Source organism: Lycorma delicatula, chromosome 1 (genome assembly GCF_047948215.1).
Source record: "Lycorma delicatula isolate Av1 chromosome 1, ASM4794821v1, whole genome shotgun sequence".
NCBI lineage: Eukaryota > Metazoa > Arthropoda > Insecta > Hemiptera > Fulgoridae > Lycorma > Lycorma delicatula.
In genome coordinates this window covers 70581871-70606520 of record NC_134455.1, presented here as the reverse complement: position 1 = coordinate 70606520, position 24650 = coordinate 70581871, and the positions used below count along the sequence as shown (strand labels likewise).

The following is a 24650-nucleotide window of genomic DNA, read 5'->3' as shown; positions in this document are numbered from 1 at the left end:
AATCTATTTTTAACAAAAGAAATTTAGTAACTTGCATCTCCTTCTGTACAACATATAAGAATAAATTTTAAAAGTTGTTATAAAAAGTCTTCTCATCATTACTTCACTTTAATATTTTATTTATAACTGTGAATTTGTAATGAGGTGAAAACAGTTTCTCCCAAATTTCTATGAGTTGTTTCAGATACCACGTCTTCATAAAAAGGACAAGAAATAGGAAAATATATAAGTTGTTTTAATTTGAGATTTGGTACTTCTATTAAAAACATTGTGATGAATGTTTCAAATTTAAAAATTTAGTTATGGTTTTGATTAGTTACAATCGGTCAAAGTAATCATTTCAGAATCAGAGTTCTAAAACTGGCCTCTTTTATCATTTATACCTTAAAAAAAACCTTTTAAATAAAGTGAATGGTAAAATTTGTAAAGGCCATCTTATTTTTTTAAAAATAAACAGGCTAAATTTTCATTTAATCTTTATGAAAACTTGAAATCAATTTCCAAGATATTTATCCTCAAACTTTATAGTACATGCTTCTGTAATCTGCTGACTGCATAAGTATTATTTTACAAACACTTCTAGTGAAACTGTTTATTACTGTGAAAAAGTCATTTTCACATGATAAGTATTATAAGTATAGGTAAAAGCATCTTTTAATGCATATTATCACCAAAATAACCCAATTTTTTTTCTGTGGAAATAAGAAAGTCTTTATTTTAATGTGTGTTAACCACCAATTTTTTTTCCTTATTAAAAAAAAGGTTATAAAATCATGTTTAATACATTATTCTAAAAGCATACTGGACATTTCATTTGTTATGTGATTGAGATCATAATAAAACAAATGCAGTAATCTATCAATTCAGACAGGTGTATTTTTATCTCTCTCTCATCATCCTCCTTTCACTCCCTCTCTTTTACTCAACTATCTTTTTCTCAAGTTGCATGATTCAACAGAACGCAATCCCCTTTACAAACATATATGGGCCTGTACTGTTCTTCTACTTATTTTTGGCGTAGTTATGCAATTTTTAAACTTCATTCACCTCTGGAGGTGGCCTCTGTTGATGTTTCATTCAAAATTTCCCAAAAGACGTACTCCCTAATTTTTTATAGAGAACCCAAATTAAGTCCCAAAACCCGGAGGGCGAATAGCTTGAATTCACCAAACTGAATTAGTAGATTACTCAGCATTAATGTATAAAATGAACTTTTTAAATTCATTTACTTACCTTTATAGTGCATACTATAGTTATTATGACAAATAGGAAATGAAATTGTTTTTCATAACATTTTTCAATTCTCTCTTACCTCTACAAGATTATAACTTATGTATTTTTTTTATTATTTATTTAAACAAGAAACCAGTTTTAAACACATATATTTCAACTACTATTTGTTTTTGTTCAATAAATAGAGATACAGAAAATCTTTTTAAAGAAAGTAAAATACTTAATTTCAAAAAAGAAGAACTTTATACCAATTTTTAAATTTGAAATTTAAAACATTTATCTTTTTGTCATAAAAGACTGTAAAAGTGTTAAAAATATATATTTAAAAATTATTTAAAAAAAAACAATTATTTGTTCTACTAGTGAACGTTATGTAACTCCCCCCTGGCCCAATTACATGAGGATGATATGTGTGACATGTAAATGAAGTGTAGTGTTGTAGAGGCTCAGGCTGACTATTACTGACATGTGTGTTTAATTAAACCCCAACCACCAAACTACACTGGTATCCACTGTCTAATATTCAAATTCATATAAAAGCAACCAACTTTTACTTGGATTCAAACCTTTTTTTCTTTTTTTACCTCCAGGACATTAAGTATTGCTTCAGAGGATGAGATGAATGATAATTTTTTTAGCATGTGAAAATGCCAGCCTAACCGGGATTCGAATCTGGGACCTCCGGATGAAAGGCCGAGACACTACTACTCGAGCCATGGAGGCTGGTAGGATTCAAACCTGAGAACCTTCAACTTCAAAAATTAGCTGTTAAACAACTGATTTATGAAAATAAAATATTTTTATATGTGATATCAAACATGAAACATTAAAATACATTAATTAATGTATTAAACTTGATAAGACATATTTTATTGTAAGCCTCTCTATCACAATCATATTTACTAGGTTAAAATGCTTTATCTGCACCGTAGGTTTCTTCAGTTTATATGTCACATATACAATGATAAAAGCATTATGATGTAAATCAAAAAGTTAAATTGTATTTTTTTAATATAATATAAATATTTTATTAAATGTATAGAATTACTGATTGAAAAAATATTACAATGTTGTATTTCATTTATAAACATCAAATCAGTAATCTAAAAAGACTGAAAGGGGGTTTACAGTTTTTATTTACAACCTCAGTTGATTATCAAATTAAAATTTTCTGTTTGTTTGATAGTATCAAGATTTTAAAATTAACTTTTACCACTGAACTTTCAGATACTGATAATACTATTGTTGTTATGAGCAATAATTTATCACATAAGTAACAGTCAGTCACATGATGATGCTGGTTCTTTTTTTAACTTTCAAACAAACGGTGAAATTTATATTTGAAAAGCAACAGAGGTGTTATTTTAATTACATAAAATTTTTCATAGTATTTTTTTTTTTAGAGGGAGATTCAACAGCATCATATTTTTACACATTATGGTTATATTATTGATTGTTTAGTTATAGTTTAAATTTATTCAGTATTCAGTGGATGTTTTGCTTTATTTTTAAAGGCCTTTTAATATTTCTTTGTATATTTATATTTTTTAAACCCTGTTAGTATTTGGTAAGCTTGTGACACAGTTATTCCATCATCATTGTGAGTTAAATCCTTATAAATAAAACAACATGTAGTTAAATGAATAAAAAATACTAATTGCAACATGTATACATTTAAACATCAATTGTGAATGTAATTTATCTTTTGGGTATTTAGGTTCAATTTTATCAACAAACCTGTTGATTATACTGCTGTGTAAAAGTGTAAACTATTTAAAATTGTAATATTCTGCTTTTTTTAACTATTTAAAATATATTTTTTTTAATATTATCTTCTAAATAAAATTATTATTAAAGCTGATGTTACTTTAATTTTTATCAATTTTCAGTTAACCAAGTTGGGAACAAGAGTAAGTTTTTCATTATAACTTATAGATAATGATTAACAAAATAATTAAAAATAACTAATTAATTTTAAATATTACTTTTATTTTTTTTATTTATTTTTTTTATATGGAAATTTCCAGGTTACTGATATAAAAAATTGAGTTTTTTATTGATATTTTGACTTCTGACAGCTGTATTGTTTTCCTGTATGTAAAAAAGTATCTTTTTGAGAGATTTTAAGATTTATTGAGATATTTTAATTAATGATTGACCTACCAATAGTTTTACAAAATTGTATTATTATAAACTGTGGCAATATAATTGAAAAACAGTTTTAGTTGGGTGATTACACTTGTAATTGTAAAAGGATATTTGAGCTTATTTCAAATACATTCTTAAAATATCTTCTAGTATTATGTGTAATGTTTAGGACACTGATGTTATACACACAAATACTTACAACAGCAGTATGTAAGCAGTTTTACAAATGGGCATTTGTTAGATTAATAAATTGTGGCCTAGACTTGCAAATGCTAAGTAGTAGCATCCTGGATTGTGAAAAAAGGATGTACATTGCAGAAAAAGCTGTGTTTAATAAACTGGTCCATTTAGACATCGTAGGTAAATTAGACTGGATGCAATTCAAATACATCATGTAGATGTTTTTTAATAACTAATGACTATTGGAGTTCATGGCAATTACAACTTACGTTCAAAAAAGTTAATTATAGATAATCTTTTGTTGTTAATAAACCATATACTAATAAAATTTCTCTGAGGAAAAATATAAATTTATGAAATCTTTATTCTAGAACTGTTGAACTATCATTGAAAATTAATCTACTTATAATAAATCTACTTATAATTCTACTTATAATAAGATCTACTTATAATAAATTGTTAATGTTCACAATGCTGGCTTCAAAACTATAGGTTTTTAGTTACACTTCTTCGATTTTCCTTCCCTAAGTCAAAATATCAATTAATATCCATTGAAATCCAAAAGGAAATGAAATCTATTGGTTTTCACATTGTAAATTCAATATTATATAAAATCATAATGAATTTTTCTTTTGTAACTTAATAGCTGTCATAAGTCATGGTAAAGAAAACAATTATGCAGAAAATGTAATTGAAGTTAAAAACGTTTAATATCTTATATGTACAAGCATGTGCAAGTGGTACATCATATTTTCTATTTCTTTTTGTTTGAAAAAAGTATTTATTTACAGCAGGTTAATTTTTTTTATAATCCTAATCTGAGTTTCTATTTACTATTCATTTTATGTGAATTGATTAAAGAAATACAGATTATACAAATTTAACCTGCTATAAATCTTTATTTCTTGAATATGTTTTTTAATATAAAATTGAAAACATCAGGAAATTTATTCACTGAAATAAATAAATAAGGTGTGTTTTTTCAATATCCTAGTGTTTCCCTTATAACAGTTTGATGTTTTTAAAAGAAAATATTTTGATTTTTATATTTCAGTTCTTTAACATAATTTTTCTACAACTTAACAATAATGTGATATATTTTAAATATTGCATATAGTTGGTTGTTTATACAGTTAACATATGTGTGTAACTAAGCACGTATGGAATAATATGCATTTATGAAAATTAATAACCATGTGAATTTATTCTCAAATTTATCATAACTAATTCTTTATGATATAAATAATACTAAATTTATTTATTTTTACAACATGCCCTAGCTGTGTAATTTTTTGTTATATTTCCTTTCTGCATGACAAAACTGAAGAACTCAGATTGATTACTGCTGAAACCAATTTTTTGTTTTAATTTTTTTAATTTTATCCACCTTATATATTAAAATTAACCAACCACTAGTCATTATATCTATTTTTTTTTATTTTAATTTAATTGTATCTTATTTTACTGATTTTGTTTAAAAATTCTATATCATATCTATTATTACTATTATTATGTTATAGTATTTTTCATTAAAGTATTAGTATTTCAAACAACAGATTTCTGAATCATTCTATTAATTTTTAACTCAGTAAACACCTACACTAAGCAATCTGACAAACTCATCAGTCTACAGTTGTCAATCAAACTTTATTTATGTGAAATTAGCTTAAGTGTAAAATTATGTTCCAACATGATCTTGTCTTGTTCATTCTACTTCATAAATGATTGGCCCTTATCACTGTAGTTTATTATATTGCCTATAATTTGAATACTACATTACCAAATAAACTTATCCTTAATTCTTATATGTTTCGAACATGTGTTAATCATGTTTGTTTTTTGTTTCTTTTTAAACCATATTGATGACTTTGCTGACCATTAAACCAAAGGTCTGAATTTTATTGTAAGACCTAATTATCTTATATTTACCACCTTTTTATTACCATCATTTTATATTTACCATCAGCAAAAAAAATTATAATATGTTTTTACTTAATAATATAAAACAGTTTTTAAATAAATTACTGAACTGCTTAGTTAAAAAAAGAATTTTCCCACTGTCTAAGGTACTTTTTGCTCAAAATCAGTCTTCTTCGGCCAGATTCATTCAAGCTCTTCATACCTAAATTCAGAGTAAAAACTAGTTCAGTCTGTTTTTGTATTTTTTTTTTCCAGCAGGTTGGTTGAAACTTTTACTGACATTCTTACTGTCTAATATTATTCAGCTTTATTATAAAATAAAAAAGAACACACTAAATCCCAGGTGTTTGTTAGAAATCTGTCTTTGAATATTTTATGATACATTTATATTTAAAACATCTATTGTTACTCTACATATGTTATATACTCTCACAATGTTAATAATGACTCTTCAGTGCAATAGAATAATATTTTATCTTTCTAAATTAATTTAAAATAATTCTTTTGATAATAAGAAAATAATTAAAAAATATGATTATTTTTCTTGGGTGAAAGAATTTTTCGAAATATTCTGTAGAACACTGAAAGGATACGACATGTTTTTACTCACAAGTTAAAAAACACTAAACTGTAAATAGCATTTGGAAAGGGATAATATGTTCATTTATCATTTTGTACAGACATTACTGAACATGAGAAGCTGGTACAGAGTACACATTGCAGAGGACGTTTTGATTACATTATGAAATTATTGCCCACTGGATTGATCTAGTGGTTAACTCATCGTCACAAATCAGTTGCTTAACAACTGATCTTCGAAGTCAAAGGTTCAGAGGTTCAAATCCTAGTAAATGTTAGTTGCTTTTATATGGATTTGAATACTAGACAGTGGATGCCGGTGTACTTTGGTCGCTGAGGTTCAATTAACCACGTCTTAGGAATGATCGGCCTGAGTCTTTGCAAGACTAAACATCATTTACATGTCAGACATATCATCCTCATCTTATGGGCCATGGGGGGGACTGCTTATTGTTCATTACTTGAACAGACTGCATTGTATATAAAAGAAAAAAATTTTATAGAATGTATTGAATGTTGCACAAATCTTCAAAATAATGTTTAATTCATAGATCAGTATGTCAAAAGTTTTGCACTTATACCGTGTGTCTGTGAAATAATAATAATGGTGAGGTTTCAAGCAGTCATAATTTTGGAACAAGCATGGCAGAGACGTGAATTATATCTCAAGATGAAGAGAAACTATCCAAGTTTTTTATATTTAAACAAGTTCTACTACCAGTTTGTGCATACTGTGTTATAGTCAATAATCGCATGAAGCTACCATGATTAGGTTCAGAGGAAGTTAATTGTGTTTTCTGATTTAATTTTGAATCGGTTATATTTCTTAGGCGTGAATACCGTTTTGTGATCAATCAACCGTTTCACAAAAATAACAGTGACCAATGCAACAAACAACTCGGAGAAAAGACCAGCCTTCTGAAGTAGTCATGTCTAAGATAACCATCAGTATCTGATGAGACTGTTGAAACTGTGTGTACAATTTATTAGTGTTACCTGAAAAACTGAGTGTTTTTTCCAAAAAAATCATTCACAATCTTTTAAAAAAGCAACTTCATGTTATAGGTTATCAAATTAAGATGTTTCATAAAATTTATTCAAGACAAAATTAAACAATTTGAATTCACTAAGATATTCTGGATGGGGAGTTTTTAAACAAATTTATTTTCAATGACACATATAATGTTTGAATAAAAGAACTGTCATTATGAAAACTTCAACATGACAGCTCAAAAGTTAACATCTGATATGTCATTCAAAACTGTAATGGGGAAAAACATCCTGGTTATGTTAGAGGATGTACAATGACCCAAATACCAGAGAATTGCATCTTCAGTTAGATGGAGTTCTTTGTCGCATTCTTGCGGGGTTATCTAAATGAAACATTTCCTCAGCAAAGGTTGGACAAGAAGGGTGAATATTCTGGCTTCAAAATTCTCCATATCTTACCACTATGAATTTTTATTTGTGGGAAGAAACACAATTCTTTGTTCACATAAGAAATCTGGACTATTTAAAAATTCAGATCATTTAAAAGAACAGATATTTCATTTATCATACCAGGTATTTTCTTAGTATGTGCCAAGAGATTAAATATTGTTTTGATGTCTGCAAGTCAACTAACAGAGCACATACCAAAATCTACTGAAGAGATAAGATTCTTGGAGAATTTTCTTTATTTTGTCATATATTTCATGTTAGTCACACGTTATTCCAAAACTATGATTGTTTAAAATTCCACCATTATTTTATGTATATACAGTATATAAAACAATAAAAGTCACAATGTGCTTTAAAAAAAAACCCACAAATATCCTTCCAGAAGGTCTTTTTAAGCCATAGTCTAATCTTTTCCTTGGTTGTACAATGGATGGCATTGTTGTCAGTGATTCTTTTGTCTTATGGTTAGGTTAAATCAATTTAGAATGACTTATTTATTTTTTTGTAAGAACTTTATTTGTTAATAAATTTTGTATTATTTAAGTGTGATTACTGAATGATTTGATTATTACATTCTACATAAAAAATGTTCATGCTGTATTTCAATTAGTTATTATCTTTTACTTCTATTGAGTATTTAATGCAGTCACTACTTTTTAATACAATCCAGTGTGTATTGGTGAGTGTTTTTATTATGATATTTTATTTATGGTTTTGAAAGCAATACAATAATCTTTTTTCCGTCAATATTGACTGTTGGTATGTGTATTAGAGATGTATGTTAGTTAGCAATATGTATTTTTGTCGGGTTTTTTTTGTCTGCAAGTGTAAGCACATATCTATAACAAGTGCTAAATATTTTATAGTGTTTAGTTTTTCAGTGTAGCTTTAATCTGACTGGGTGTGGGAAATCTGTGAACACAGATAAAATATATGTTTGTGTCCAAAATGAAATAAATTTCCTTATGATTTCAAGAAAAGCATCATTAATAATAACCCCTTTATTACAACTGAGGAAGAGACTGGATCAAGGTCTTGAAAAGATCACTTTTCTTTATCTGTCTTCTTTTAATTCTTTTTTCTTTTCTTTTATCTTTATCCATTATTTTAGTTTATCCATAGTTTTCTTTTCCTTTATCCATAGTCTAAGTGTTCATTTTTTTATTTGGTTTATATCATCCAATATCATTTCAGTAGATATGAATATTGCATAAAAACAAAACAGATTTACAGTTCAGTATACAGCCTCCAGGTATATTAGGTATATTATTGCTAACCCACCAGGTTGGGCTAGTGGTGAACGCGTCTTTCCAAATCAGCTGATTTGGAAGCCAAGAGTTCCAGCGTTCAAGTCCTAGTAAAGCCAGTTATTTTTACACAGACTTGAATACTAGATCGTGGATACCGGTGTTCTTTGGTGGTTGGGTTTCAATTAACCACACATCTCAGGAATGGTCGAACTGAGAATGTACAAGACTACACTTCATTTACACTCATACATATCATCCTCATTCATCCTCTGAAGAATTATCTAAACGGTAGTTACCGGAGGCTAAACAGAAAAATGAAAAAAAAAAAGGTATATTATTGCTAATACTTTTTTTTTTGTCTTCAGTCATTTGACTGGTTTGATGCAGCTCTCCAAGATTCCCTATCTAGTGCAAGTCGTTTCATTTCAGTATACCCTCTACATCCTACATCCCTAACAATTTGTTTTACATATTCCAAACGTGGCCTACCTACACAATTTTTCCTTCTACCTGTCCTTCCAATATTAAAGCGACTATTCCATGATGCCTTAGTATGTGGCCTATAAGTCTGTCTCTTCTTTTAACTATATTTTTCCAAATGCTTCTTTCTTCATCTATTTGCCGCAATACCTCTTCATTTGTCAATTTATCCACCCATCTGATTTTTAACATTCTCCTATAGCACCACATTTTAAAAGCTTCTAATCTTTTCTTCTCAGATACCCCGATTGTCCAAGTTTCACTTCCATATAAAGCGACACACCAAACATACACTTTCAAAAATCTTTTCCTGATGTTTAAATTAATTTTTGATGTAAACAAATTATATTTCTTACTGAAGGCTCGTTTAGCTTGTGCTATTCGGCATTTTATATCGCTCCTGCTTCGTCCATCTTTAGTAATTCTACTTCCCAAATAACAAAATTCTTCTACCTCCATGATCTTTTCTCCTCCTATTTTCACATTCAGTGGTCCATCTTTGTTATTTCTACTACATTTCATTACTTTTGTTTTGTTCTTGTTTATTTTCATGCGATAGTTCTTGCGTAGGACTTCATCTATGCCGTTCATTGTTTCTTCTAAATCCTTTTTACTCTCGGCTAGAATTACTATATCATCAGCAAATCGTAGCATCTTTATCTTTTCACCTTGTACTGTTACTCCGAATCCAAATTGTTCTATAACATCATTAACTGCTAGTTCCATGTAAAGATTAAAAAGTAACGGAGATAGGGAACATCCTTGTCGGACTCCCTTTCTTATTACGGCTTCTTTCATATGTTCTTCAATTGTTACTGTTGCTGTTTGGTTCCTGTACATGTTAGCAATTGTTCTTCTATCTCTGTATTTGATTCCTAATTTTTTTAAAATGCTGAACATTTTATTACCGTCTACGTTATCGAATGCCTTTTCTGCCTTTTCTAGGTCTATAAACGCCAAGTATGTTGGTTTGTTTTTCTTTAATCTTCCTTCTACTATTAATCTGAGGCCTAAAATTGCTTCCCTTGTCCCTATACTTTTCCTGAAACCAAATTGGTCTTCTCCTAACAATTCTTCCACTCTCCTCTCAATTCTTCTGTATAGAATTCTAGTTAAGATTTTTGATGCATGACTAGTTAAATTAATTGTTCTGTATTCTTCACATTTATCTGCCCCTGCTTTCTTTGGTATCATTACTATAACACTTTTTTTGAAGTCTGACGGAAATTCCCCTTTTTCATAAATATTACACACCAGTTTGTATAATCTATCAATCGCTTCCTCACCTGCACTGCGCAGTAATTCTACAGGTATTCTGTCTATTCCAGGAGCCTTTCTGCCATTTAAATCTTTTAATGCTCTCTTAAATTCAGATCTCAGTATCGTTTCTCCCATTTCATCCTCCTCAACTTCCTCTTCTTCCTCTATAACACCATTTTCTAATTCATTTCCTCCGTATAACTCTTCAACATATTCCACCCATCTATCGACTTTACCTTTCGTATTATATATTGGTGTACCATCTTTGTTTAACACATTATTAGATTTTAATTTATGTACCTCAAAATTTTCCTTAACTTTCCTGTATGCTCCGTCTATTTTACCCATGTTCATTTCTCTTTCCACTTCTGAACACTTTTCTTTAATCCACTCTTCTTTCGCCAGTTTGCACTTCCTGTTTATAGCATTTCTTAATTGCCGATAGTTCCTTTTACTTTCTTCATCACTAGCATTCTTATATTTTCTACGTTCATCCATCAGCTCCAATATATCGTCTGAAACCCAAGGTTTTCTACCAGTTCTCTTTATTCTGCCTAAGTTTGCTTCTGCTGATTTAAGAATTTCCTTTTTAACATTCTCCCATTCTTCTTCTACATTTTCTACCTTATCTTTTTTACTCAGACCTCTTGCAATGTCCTCCTTAAAAATCTTCTTTACCTCCTCTTCCTCAAGCTTCTCTAAATTCCACCGATTCATCTGACACCTTTTCTTCAGGTTTTTAAACCCCAATCTACATTTCATTATCACCAAATTATGGTCGCTATCAATGTCTGCTCCAGGGTAAGTTTCGCAGTCAACGAGTTGATTTCTAAATCTTTGCTTAACCATGATATAATCTATCTGATACCTTGCAGTATCGCCTGGCTTTTTCCAAGTGTATATTCTTCTATTATGATTTTTAAATTGGGTGTTGGCAATTACTAAATTATACTTCTTGCAAAACTCTATAAGTCGGTCACCTCTTTCATTCCTTTTGCCCAGCCCGTATTCATCCACTATATTTCCTTCCTTGCCTTTTCCAATGCTTGCATTCCTATCTCCAACTATTATTAAATTTTCATCTCGTTTTACGTGTTTAATTGCTTCATCAATCTCTTCGTATACACACTACCTCATCATCATTATGGGCGCTTGTAGGCATATAGACGTTAAATTGCTAATACTAAATTAGTAAATGAGTGAATACTTATCACATTATGGTATATTGCAATACTTTGTCTTACGATAGAAATAAAACAATGGCAGGCCTCTCTATATCCATAAGAACTGAGCAGTTGCCCTTTATAATATTACACAAATATATTATATTTATTGAAAGTGTAATAAAAACGCATTGAGTTAAATAGTACTTATCTTTAGTCTATATAAAATTTATCATTGTTGAAAGTTATTGGAAAATAAATTTTCTAATGGAGGCAGCCTATATCTTATGATCAAATAACTATTAGCAATGATAAAATGTATGTCAACAGGATTTTTATGTTATTTAGTTAATGCAGACATAGCAATAAACAAACTGCACACTAAATGTTTATTTTACATTATGTCATAATGGTTACAAAATTAATTAAAAGTGAAAAACAGCATTAACGATGAAAGGAAACAAAAATGAATATGAGGGTTATTTTTTTTCAAGGTCTGATTGGTCACGAAATTAAAACCACAGTGTAAATAAAAAACTTTTTATTTGTAACAAGTACTTACACAGTTATGCTGTTTCTCAACATATTCGCCACTCTGATTTAGACATTTGTCGTATTGTGGTACCAACTTTCCAATACCGTCGTCATAGAACGGAGCCGCCTGTGTTTTCAGCCATGTTTCTACGCTAGTCTGTGCAGCTTGATGTCTGTGCCAAAATGTTATCCTCCTATTCACCGTTTCATTTGAGCAAAGAGGTGAAAATCGAATAGAGCCAAGTCCGAGCTGTATGGTGGGTGATCAAACACTTCCCAACGAAAACGATGCAGGAGCTTCTTTGTTACAGCTGCAGTGTGCAGCTGAGCATTGTCATGGAGAAAGACAATGCCTGATGACAACATTCCTCTCTGCTTATTCTGAATTGCCCTTTGTAGACGTTGAAGAGTCACGCAGTATGAGGCTGCAGTGATGGTCGTGCCACATTCCATGAATTCCACCAAGAGAACTCCATTCCGGTCCCAGAACACAGTAGCCGTACACTTTCTGATGGAGAAGGTTCGCTTGAACTTCTTTGGTTTACTGGGAGAATGAGAATGCATCCACTGTTCGAATTGTTCTTTTGTTTCTTTAGTTTTGAAATGGACTCTTGTCTCGTTCCCTGTGACAATTTTGTTCAAAAAATCTTCTCCTTCATTGGTAGCACTGGAGCAACGCTATGGAGGCGTCCATTCTCATTGTTTTGTGATGGTCGGGCAGCATCTTGGGAACCCATCTTGCACACAGTTTGCGGTACTGAAGTCTCTCACTCACAATGGTGTAGAGAGCTGGCCTTGAAATTTCAGGAAACTAATCACTCAATACAGAAATTGTGAACCGACGATTTTCTTGAATTGCCTCATCCACTCGCTCAACGAGATCATTGGTTGGCACTCGCTTCCTTCCCTGACCCCCTGCATCATGAACATCTGTACGTCCTGCTTTAAAGTTCCTGCACCACTGTCGCATTTTGCTGTCACTCATTGAAGTTTTTATAAATCATACTGTTTATTATTAATAATATATTATAACATTGTTAATCATACTACGTTATGCTGTTACATTTATTACCAAAGTTGCGTTATTCTTTTTTTAATTGAAAATTCTGAAGATTTTTTTTATTTTCATGTGATAGAAAATCATTTGCATATATTTTTTTTATAAAATGTATGAAGATTAATGTACATTATTATTATATTATTATATATATTTATTATTATATGTGTATAAATATACTAAATATACTTATGCTTTATCTGTATCAATTTAAAATAAATCATTTACAGGTAATTTACAGGATGAAAAGAAAGTTCTTGAATGGATGATAAAACAGAAAACAGATGAAAGTATAGAAGACATTGACAGAGAAACACTGTTCAAATACATTGAGACAAAGGAATTTTTAGCAGTAGCATTTTGTAAGTAAAAATAATCAATTAGAATTTTATCTTTGTTTGATTTTAATCATAATTTTTTAATTAATTTATTTAATTTAGATATTTTTATATCATTCAATACAAAGTACTCTGTTGTAAAAAATCAAACATTACTTGATATTTCTTCTGAATGGCCCACAACTGCGTTACAAAAGTTAAGGTTAAAGTTATGATTTTTTACATTAAAAGTTATGAATTTTTGTTCAAAAATCAATCTTTAATTTGAAATGTCTAATTGAACATTTTTTAAAAGTAACTTTACTTTTTCTTATGAATTGTTTTGTTTGTTTTTATTATATATTTTTTATTATTTTTTTTAAAGAAAAACATGTTTTTTAAAATTAAAAAAATTTTATATTTTCTTTGAAAAACAAAGTCTAAAAACAAAGACCTATTCACTTATTAATCATTATTTTTGTTAATCTGGTGTTACCTGAATTTTTAAACTGGAAAAAGAATTTTTTTCTGATGAAATATGTTTTTTTTAATTTTTTTACTTTTTTATTGCCCGTTAATAGGAAACATTAGTCTAGACTTGTATTGGCCATCTCTGGCATTGGGTCCATAGATTGTAGCACTATTCCAAATTAATCAGGAATAATGTACAAATTGCTCTTATCATATTAATAATTTAACACATGAGGGCCATTAAAAAAGTTATCGGCCTGAAAAGAAAACAAGATTTTTCAGAAAATTGTTTTATATTCCAACATTGTCACCATATAATTTGATACATTTAGAATGACTTAAAAATGTTTAACTCATTAAATATAGTGCAATTTGTTCAACACCACAAAATAAGCAGTTGTATCGGCTTGACCTCATCACTTGAAATGAATCTTCATTTAGCGAGCCATTTCTTCGAATTTGCAAAAAGGATGTAATCACTTGGAGCCATATCTGGGATATACTTATGGAAGTACTTCAAAGCATATATCATGGAGTTTTGAAGCAATAAACCAAGGTATGTGTCCTTTTTTTTTGGTCAGATCTAGATGTTTAGGTTGAATAGCACCCTTCAGTCAATCAATTAGTGAAGAGTAATAATACCGGTAATGGTTTTGTCTTTTTCTATGTAGTCTATGTACACCACAGCGTAAGAATCCCAAAAAACCATAGCCGTGAGTATTCCTGCAGAACCGTTTTCTCTTTCTTTGGCACATTTTCACCTGCTGCGATTCATTTTTTGAACTTCTATTTGATTCTGGCACATTATTTTGAATCCATGTTTTACCTATGTAATAAAACATTGAAGAAGTTTACTGAAACCCCATTTAAGAAAGCCTAAACACTCCTGAAAAGTGTTCAGTCAAATGCTGTTTTGTTTGCTGTTAACAAACAAACAAACAAAAAAAAGCTTTCTGCAAAATAGATGCTGCCTATTGTGCAGAAACACTTTTATACCTCAAAAATAATGTTGTGAATAGGTCCATCAAGATGTTTGTAATGACTGTAAGCTTATGTATCTTCAGTCGGCAATCATTTAATACAGCATTGTGGATTTTTGTTGCAATTTCATCATCATAGCAATTTTTGAGCATCTCGAGTATTTATAATTTTGAATGGATGAACGGCACTCTTAAATTAAGCACTCCACTTTTTACCGTCAAAAACAAAGAGGTTAGTTAGAAAAAGTTTTTATCGTACATTTTAAAATCTTTAAATAAAAGTTTATTTAATATAATATTTTAATTATTACAAGATTTTTTCTTATTAAATAATTACAAAAATATAATTATTTAAATAGATATTCAATAACTTGGAAAGAATTAATTTGTGTGAAAATGTAAGAAACAGTTTTTTTAGGGTAATGCATAAATGCCCTTGATTTTTTTGATATTCACTAGAGTAATTTGGATTTTTTTTCTTTCTTCTACCTTGAAGCAGGCCTGTTTGCATTATTAATCTCCTAATATCTGTTTATGGAACAGATGACTTTTTTCAACAGTTCTCTTATTATTTTCTCTGGAAAAGTAATATTCTCAGGAAACAGAACAACAAATTCTTCTAGAGAAAATAATTTATGAATTATACATGGGAACTTCAGTAATGATGACTATTCTATATTATTTTCTCCCATAGCATTAATAATACTAACATAATTCAAACTAGCAATGTAATTGAAATTATATATCTCTCTCATTGAAAGATTAATAATTGAAGTATTAATAGTATTATATTAATGATATAATATTACAAAAGTCATCAAATCACCAGTTACTTTTCTCTTAATGAATTTAAATTCCTAGCACTTTCATAAAATTTTATTTTTAAAAAAATGCTTACATCACAAGACTGCTTATTTTATATAATATTTTGTATACAAATAAATTAAAAACAATAAAAAATGAATTAGTATTAAAAATAGTGTTTTAATCATTAATAATTAACATTTTAATCATTAATTTTTTTTTTAAATAATGAATATAATAAAGTATTTATTTAATAAGCATTATTTATTAATAACACTGGTCTAAAGAGTTTCACTACATTAATAAGAATAAGCCATAATATGGCTTATTCTTATTAATTTTTTGATACTGACTCCAAATACTGCCAAAAAATATGTTCTTAAAGGCTTCATTTTTTTTTGTAATAGTCACTCATAAAAAATAAAAATTTGTAAAAAAGTTTATTTTCTATATTAAGACTAAACACAAAAAAAAATTATTGTGAGTCATTGTTTACATTAATAACGAATATGAATGGCTGAAGACCTTTATAAATGAAACAGAATTGTAAACAGTTCAGTATGAGATAAAAAAGACTGGCTGAAGAGAGTACCACTCATTGCTGGGCAGAAAATGTTATTTATCAAGTCTTGTGAACCCAAAGAATGTGTATTTTACACAATTACACAAAAAACTTGGCTTGATGAAAAATTTCATCAAAACAATGGATCGTAATAGTCAAGGTTTCTTATATCTTAAGATCAAGATAATTTTTGTTTCATTCTAGTATTAGTAAGGAAAGGCTTTTTAACAGTTCTATAAATTATGGTAAATCATCTAAACCTTCTCCAATAGAATAAATTATTAAAGAAACGAATCTGTTTTCTAAATCAGTATTTTATTGCCACAAATAAGAAAATCAGTCATTGCTTATTTGTGACATTATTTCAGTTAGAAAATCAATTTAAATTAAATTTTGTTTGCCTGTGTCCTTTGCAACTTTGATTAGGAAAATGGAAGTTATTGAAATAAAAATTTCTAATCAATGTTTAAAATAAGAAAAACTTCCTGTTTTTCTACATGAATAATAATAAAATCATCTTATATCATTAAATTATATTGTCAGAAGGGAGCAGCTTTTAATCGAGAAGAATAAGAAATACAATACATCTAACTTATAAGTGAGCTTGCTTTTCTATCATGAACTCTTAATTCCAGTTTTTCATTACAATAGATCTATTGTGTGTTAAAGATTAGAAAAACTGTAATTGAAGAGGAGGAACTAGGACTCACCTATGCACATGAGTTTTGTTACTCAATACCAAGGATTGATCAGGTTCAAAAATTTGTAAATCATGGTGGAGTAATGCATTCATAATATGGTTTACAGTTAAAGAATGAATTTATTATAGAGAAGTGGTACTTATCTATCAACTCTAATGAAAAATCTAGTTTTTCATGGCCATAGCATAGTTATATCTTCAAGAATGTATCAATAAGCAAAACTGTTGGACCTGAAACAATGAAGACGTACTTTATTTTATTTAATCTCCTGTACACCCATACAAAACAACTATAGATAAAAAACAGATGAGACAATTCAAGACACCATACAATGTGATCTGTTTTGAAACCACTCTAAATGCTGAAAAACTGAAAAGAAAATAAATAATATTCACTTGTTAAGAAATGAGCATATTGCTACTACCAGCTAGATATTGCATTTTAATCTGTTACCAGCTTTACTAAGAAGAATTTGAATAAAGTTTTGGTAAAAATAATAATTTCTGTAAGATTAGACTCTAAGATCCTTTTATTTGACTGGACCAGGTCATTAGCTGCTTAATTATAAATTAAATCATCATTTTAAATTCTATTAATATAAAACACCTAGTACAGAATATTGAGATATTAATTATCTTATAAATTATATATGTAATCAACCATTATTGTATAATTAATTTTTTTTTTTGAAAATTCTAACAATTCATCAACATATTGACCACTGTGCTAATAAAATTAAATAATAACAACTTACCCACCAAAACACAGTAACAGAAAAACCTAAAAAAAAAACTAATACCAATAGTTAACTTTCACAGCATCCCATATCATCAGTCAGTACACAACTCTATAATTACATCAAACAAATAATAAAAAACTTTAAAATTTAAAAAAAATATAAACACATTAATAATCATAAAATCTTATGTTTCCAAACATTGTAGGTAGCATTGTATTCGATGTTGACCTCTAAATCACTTCATATCTCTAGAACTGGACCAATTTTGACCAAATTCGGTCAGATCTCTTCTGTATATGAAGCATTGATGTCATTAAACTTTCAACTTAAAAGGTCAAGAGGGTGAGACTGTAGAGCAAAGTCATCTTCAGTATCTTGAGATTTCTCCTAATTAAGGTCTTATTTTTCTTAGCCACATTTGTTAACAATTAAAAATAATATTTGCAAAAAAAAAGTTTTTGAAAAAACCATGCCCACCCCAAAAGATAAATAAACTAAAACTCTAAATAAACTAGTGGCTAAGTGGATTTAATGTGTCAATAGTACTCCCTCTCATCACAAAGAGCGCTAGTGTAGCACTGACGTACAGCTGCTGCAGTCTTCGTCTACTATGTTGTGACGTTACAGGTAAGCAGTAGAATAAATAAATTTAAAGTGTAAAAAAGTAGTTAAAATGGCCATTAGTACTGCCACACCCACATGATTGAAATACTGTATGTGCACACACTTTAGTTAAAATCATTGAACAAATAAACAAAAAATATTATATTTAAATAAACTGATAAATATTTAAAATTAAGTTGTGTGTGCATTTTCTTTATTATCAAAAAATGTATTAGTAACATTCTTAAAATTGTTATTTGATTCTATTTCTTGTTTTTGATAACTATTATAATTACTGTTGTGAAAATTAGGTTTATTACAATTTTTATGATGTAAATTTTGTATTGCATTGTGATACTAATTGTTATATTCCTTAATTGATTTATTTTTTTATCAAAAGAGCTATTTAATTTCTCTTTGCATTGCTCTTTTTCAAAATCAATTAAATCTCTTATATACATGTAAACTGTAAATCCCAACTCTAATTATTTGTATATGTAAGGAATATATTGTATTATTAACAAAAGCTTATCCCTTATAATCTTTTCTTATTCTAAATTTTTTCAATAATTCTTTTATCTTTTTAAAAGGTAAATAATTATTAGAGTTTTTTTTATTAATAATTGCGTATTTAGATATTATTTTACATTACAAACATGTGTTACTAAATCTAATTTTGCGTATTAAGTTAAAAAGCTTCAGATCCAATTTATAGAGTTTGAATATAATTTTTGTTTGGTTAGCGTTTGTAATATTTTTCATCAACATATCACACTGTGCTTAATTAAATTCAATAATAATAACTTAACCACTAAATTACAGTAACAGAAAAACCTCAAAAATAAAACAATTTTAATATTGAATTTTAAATAAAAATAAAAATTGAATCTATTTTATTTGAATACATTATTGAATTTATTTAAAAATTCAGTGTTATTGAATTTATATTTTATAATACCTGTAAAATTCCATTGCATGGATTTAGTCAAATTTACATTAGATCAAAATGTGTTTTTCTTTTTCAACTGTTCTGTGATTAGTCCAGAAAAAACTAAAGGGTTTAAATATTTATTAATTAGTTATATTTATTTATTATTCACTGGTTTAAATATTTGGAAACATCTTAATTGTTAACCTTTGATGAAGGTGAGAGTAGGGTAGAACAAAATATTGTTTCATATCCCAAATTTTTTGCCTTGTATAGTTTATAAATTTATTATAATTTTTTTAATTTGTAGTAATATTTCCATTTATTTTTAGATGTAGAAGATGATCCAAATACACCAAGAGTTCTTCGTCATATAGAACTTATTGATGATGAAGCAGCTGAATATGGAATTAAAATAGTGAAATGTAATGATCGACTTATGGCTAAAAAGTATGGCTTTCGTAATCCACCAGGTCTTACATATTTTCGTAAAGGAAAGCATATAAATTATGATGGTAAGGGAATCTGTCTTAATGCCTTTTCATTAGTAACTAATAATGATCTATTAAACTGTATCCAAGTAGCATAATATAATAATTATAATGGATGTAATAATTATTATTTGCTAATTAATGTTTGACACTATGAACACTTTTATAGTGAATAATTATGCACCAAATCATGAGAATTTGAAACTATATGTAATTATTATATTCTTTTTTATAATTACAGATATACTTACTTTTAATACTTTTTATACGTGTGGAATACTTCAAAACATAATTTTTTCATGCTTACCTTCTTTGTAGCAACTTGCTATTTTGAAATGTTACTATAGAAATTGTCGTGAAAAAAAGTATTTTTATGTAATTATATGAATCACTAGAGTAATGCATGGCTTTTTGATGTTACTCTTTTTATTTTTAATCTATTTGAGAAAAATTTGTAGGAAATCTGCTTAAGAAAAACATTCTGATTTTCCCTATTTAATTGATAGTATAGTCTTCAGCATTCCATGATTTCATTAAAAGAGGATCATAATTATAAAAAAAAAATTATGATTAAATTTAACAACATATTTTCTTCTTCTTCTTCTTTTGTTATGGTTGCCTAAGGTAAGAACCTCATAAAAATTCCATTTTCTTCTCTTTTGTTGCTTCCTTATTTACAGTACTCGTTCGTCTTTTCGGTATGCATTTTTTCCTTTCCTCAAACCACTTTGTTCCAGTTCTCTTATCCTTTCTACCTTGGAATCCTTCTGTGTTTTGCACTTTCCTACAAAACATATCATGTTCTGTTATTTCATTATTTCTTCCTAGACCTTTTTTGATTTCTTTGATCCAATTTATTATTAACTTCTTTTCCCAAAGATACTTGAAGATCTATCTCATTTACTTATCATTCCTTTTATATAAGTGTCCAAAGAAAATCAATCTTCTTTTTCTCATTATTTCTGAAATTTTTTATGTGTTTTTTTTTTATGTGTTTTTATATACTTCACAGTTACTTATTTCCAGCCTTCATTGGTTTTTAGTGGACTCAATATTTTCCTAATAACAATACTCTCTAGCAATTCTGATTTAGCTAATGTATAACTGATAGTCATTCACAAGCTTATAAACATTCTGTTTTAATCACAGTGTTGTAATGCATTAATTTTGCATTTTTTGTTATAGATATTCTTAGTCAGACCATACGCTCTTTGCACTCTGTGAATCCTATCATCCATAAAAGATTTCTCTAATCCATTTTCTTGGTTTGCCTTTCCTAGACATTAAAATTGTTTAACCTTTTCTATGCAACTGATATTTATTAACAAAAATCTTGGTGCACTCTTAATGTTGGATATAAATTTAGTTTTTTCTAAAGAAATTCTTAACCTGTTGTACAAGCTATTTCTTCTAAAAAATTAATTTGTGTTGCCACAAATGTTAGATTTTCAGAAAGTTTTTGGATTGATGAATTATTCACCACAAAAGCTTACAAAAAAGGTTGTACGAGTTTAATTCTGTTTTTTAATTATTCTAATAGTTGATTTTTTTTTTAATTTTTCCAACATTCAATTTTCAGTATGGTCATTTTTTTTTACTTTGGTATCATATTTTAAAAAATTGCTGTTTCAAATCTCAGAAAAGGTAGAATTATTTTTGCACAAAACTGTGAAAAAAATTCACCAAGTATGGAAACAAGATTGCGAAACAAAAGAATAGTTTTCTATTAAAATTATTTTAATAGAAATAATAAATCTAATGTACTATACTCAATTACAGACTTATAGAATTCAGATCTCATATTCTTTTAAACAGCTGATTTAATGTGTAGCATTGAGTTCATCACTGGTAATCGTTATAGATATTATTACTTTTTTAAGCTATTTAAAGTTATTAACTCGCTTTCAAATAACACAGAAACAGTTCTTTCAGAAAATACTTTTCAGCTTCCCCTTCAAAGGAGTTTTTAGCAGCACTCTTGTCAATGGCCACCATTGATTGGTGGTAAGTGGTCAACAAGAAGTTGACTAAGTAGTTGACTGGTGATAAGATAAGGAAACCTGCTTACTTAGAATATTTTTTTCATTTATTCATGTCATAAAAAAAGGAACTCTTTTCCTTTAGTAAATATATATAATGAAAATAAAATTATTTTAATGCTACCTTAAGCTTCTTCAGATTCAATATTGTGGATTCAAAAAAAGCTTTGTAGACTATACATACCTTGAAAAAAAATAATATAATGTATCACTTTTCAACATTTTATTTTTATGCATTTATTATGCAAATAGAATTAAAAGTAATTTTTCTTTACATTTATAAGGAATTTAAAAAAAAATGATATCTAGAATATTTTGTAGAAAATCCATTTATTTTTATATTAATATAACTGTGCATTCCTTAAGATATTCTGATGATGTATAACTCATTTTAAAATTTCAAATCTATTTTATTTATTTGAACACCTAAATTGGAACTTCTTTCTTGTTTAGTCATTTTAATGCTTTTAGTAAGTGTATTAATCTTTGTAAATCATGTTCACATAAGTTTGGTCACATAACTAATTTCCATTTACGTAAATTTTAAACAAATGAAATCACAATTTGATTTTATGTTTACTGAAATCCAGTTGAAATAAAACTTTTATAGTTTTTTAAGAATTTTGTAAATTTATTTTAGAGGCTTCCTCTCTGTTATTTATTATTTTATCTCAAAAGGCATGCATTATAAAATCCTGTATTACTCCCATAGCAACAAATAGATCTTTTTCAACAAATAGATTCTCAACTACTTTTTTATCTACTGAATGAAAAGATTTTCTTATTTTTTTATAAATAAGAATAGCAGTTTTGTATTAACACAAAATTTTTATATATTATTAAGTTAATTATATTTTTAAGTCAATATACAGTTATCTGTTTTTGTTTTGATCTTTAGGGTAAGCTCTTACATTGTTTTAAGCAAAAAGTGGATGGCCTTCCATCAAAAACTATTTTTAACTTTCTTTGTTCTCCACCTCTCAAAAGCCATGGAATATTTAAACATTTAGGATATGAATGATTTCTTGTAATGGGTAGAAATCCCATAAAAGGAAACCTTGAAAAAAATATTAGTAGAAACATTTTCACTAAGCTCCCATCCCAGAGGTTCAGTCCTCACAAACGTTTTTACATTTAGGTAGAAAATTGGTGATAAAATCATTTAAGTACTGATACTGTAGTGGGATGAAACATGCTGATGAAATTTTCATATAGCATAACACGTAATCACTACAAAAATGTTTAAGCACAATAAAAACCTTGGCTTACAAAAATGAGCACAGTTTTTGATGGAGAGGATGGAGAAACTATTGATAAGATAAAAAATCAAGAAGCAAATATGTAGAGTGGTAACCACTCTGAATAGCCACCCTATTAAATTATTATCTGCAGAATTTACTTAATTATTTTTTTGCAAAAGAAGCCCTCAATGCAAAAAACTTATCTAAGATTTTTTTTAACTAATTAGTTTATTTCTAACTTTAATATCATACTCTAATTTCATGTTCTTTTTGTGTTTTTTTATAAGGTGATATTGATGATGATGAAGAGCTTCTAGATTGGTTGACTGACCCAGCCAACATGGAACTCACAGAACAAATTGAACGCATAAATAGGAAAATGTTTGGTAAACTTCGTCAAACATCTGATTATATTGCTGTTTTCTTTTGTGAGTTTATAGTTTTTAAATATTCAAATAATTCTAATTTCACTATAACAATATTACACTTTAATTCTTATGAATACAGATTAATATAACTATTTATTATTTTGTTAGTACAATTGATTTTGAGGTTTCAAATCAATCAACTATCTGATAACTGAAAAAGTAATACACACACACACACACACACACACACAGAGAGAGAGAGAGAGAGAGAGAGAGAGTGATTCAGAAGGAAAGGGAAATAATGTGATTTGGGAACTGATTCTAGAACTTGAAATTAGGAAAAAAGTTCACACAAACATATATCTGAGAAATGCTTTTTTATAGAGTTTCGGCTAGTAAAAAATTCTGCATGGATTTCAGTTCCCCTAGTGAAATGATGTCATACTGAAATATTTAAGGCGTTGGGGATAAATTTGATAGTTACTTATGTTTTTAACTTGAAAAATCTAAAAAAGAGTTTCTAAAACTTTTATCTCCCATCGTTTTCATGATATCTAACATAAAATAGGAAAATTCAATGATGAAAAACAAGTTTTTTTAGATTTTAAATACAAAATAACTTTATTAAATGACTAATAAATGCATACATTTTATTATAAAAACTTGTAGAGAATTTAATTTTGAGAAAATTGGTATAATAAAGTATATGAAAAAAAAATCAACTTTTAGAATTAAAAACAAAACAGAACGTAACAGAAAAATGTTATGAATTTGTAAAAATTAAAAACAGTTATTTTTAGTACAATAAATGTAATCTTTGAAAAATTAGGTTGGCAACACTAACTAACTGTATGCATGGAAATTAATTTGAATACCACTCATCACAAAATTGTAAGTACCTGTTAATAATAAATGTTATGGGTTTAGTTGTTTTTAACACAATTTTGATTGTTATTATTTTTGAAAATCAAGTTATGTAGTGTTTTTGGGTTTGTTGTACTCTAAACTGTACTTACTTTCTTCCAATTGAATCTGGAATTTAAAAAAGTGAAATTCAATTTTAAATTCTTTGTTTTGAAAAATGCCATATCTCTTCACTCATGTAGAATATGCTCATATGATTTTTGTGTACGGCTTTTGCGATGAAAGAGCTCCAGCTGCA

General features: G+C 28.1%; 1 protein-coding gene across 10 annotated transcripts in view; it reads left to right on the top strand.

Annotated features, from left to right (window-relative positions):
* The window catches only part of hlk (hulk), a 309501-nt gene that overhangs the window by 219427 nt on the left and 65424 nt on the right, over nt 1-24650 (top strand). For 5 of the 10 annotated variants that reach the window (XM_075356311.1, XM_075356327.1, XM_075356377.1 and 2 more), the window contains 4 exons: nt 3123-3143; nt 13475-13606; nt 19682-19864; nt 23408-23548. In XM_075356311.1, the coding sequence (XP_075212426.1) occupies nt 3123-3143; nt 13475-13606; nt 19682-19864; nt 23408-23548 (477 nt within the window). The remainder of the gene's footprint in view (nt 1-3122; nt 3144-13474; nt 13607-19681; nt 19865-23407; nt 23549-24650) is intronic. The other 5 variants (XM_075356337.1, XM_075356386.1, XM_075356357.1 and 2 more) reach the window with 1 other exon arrangement.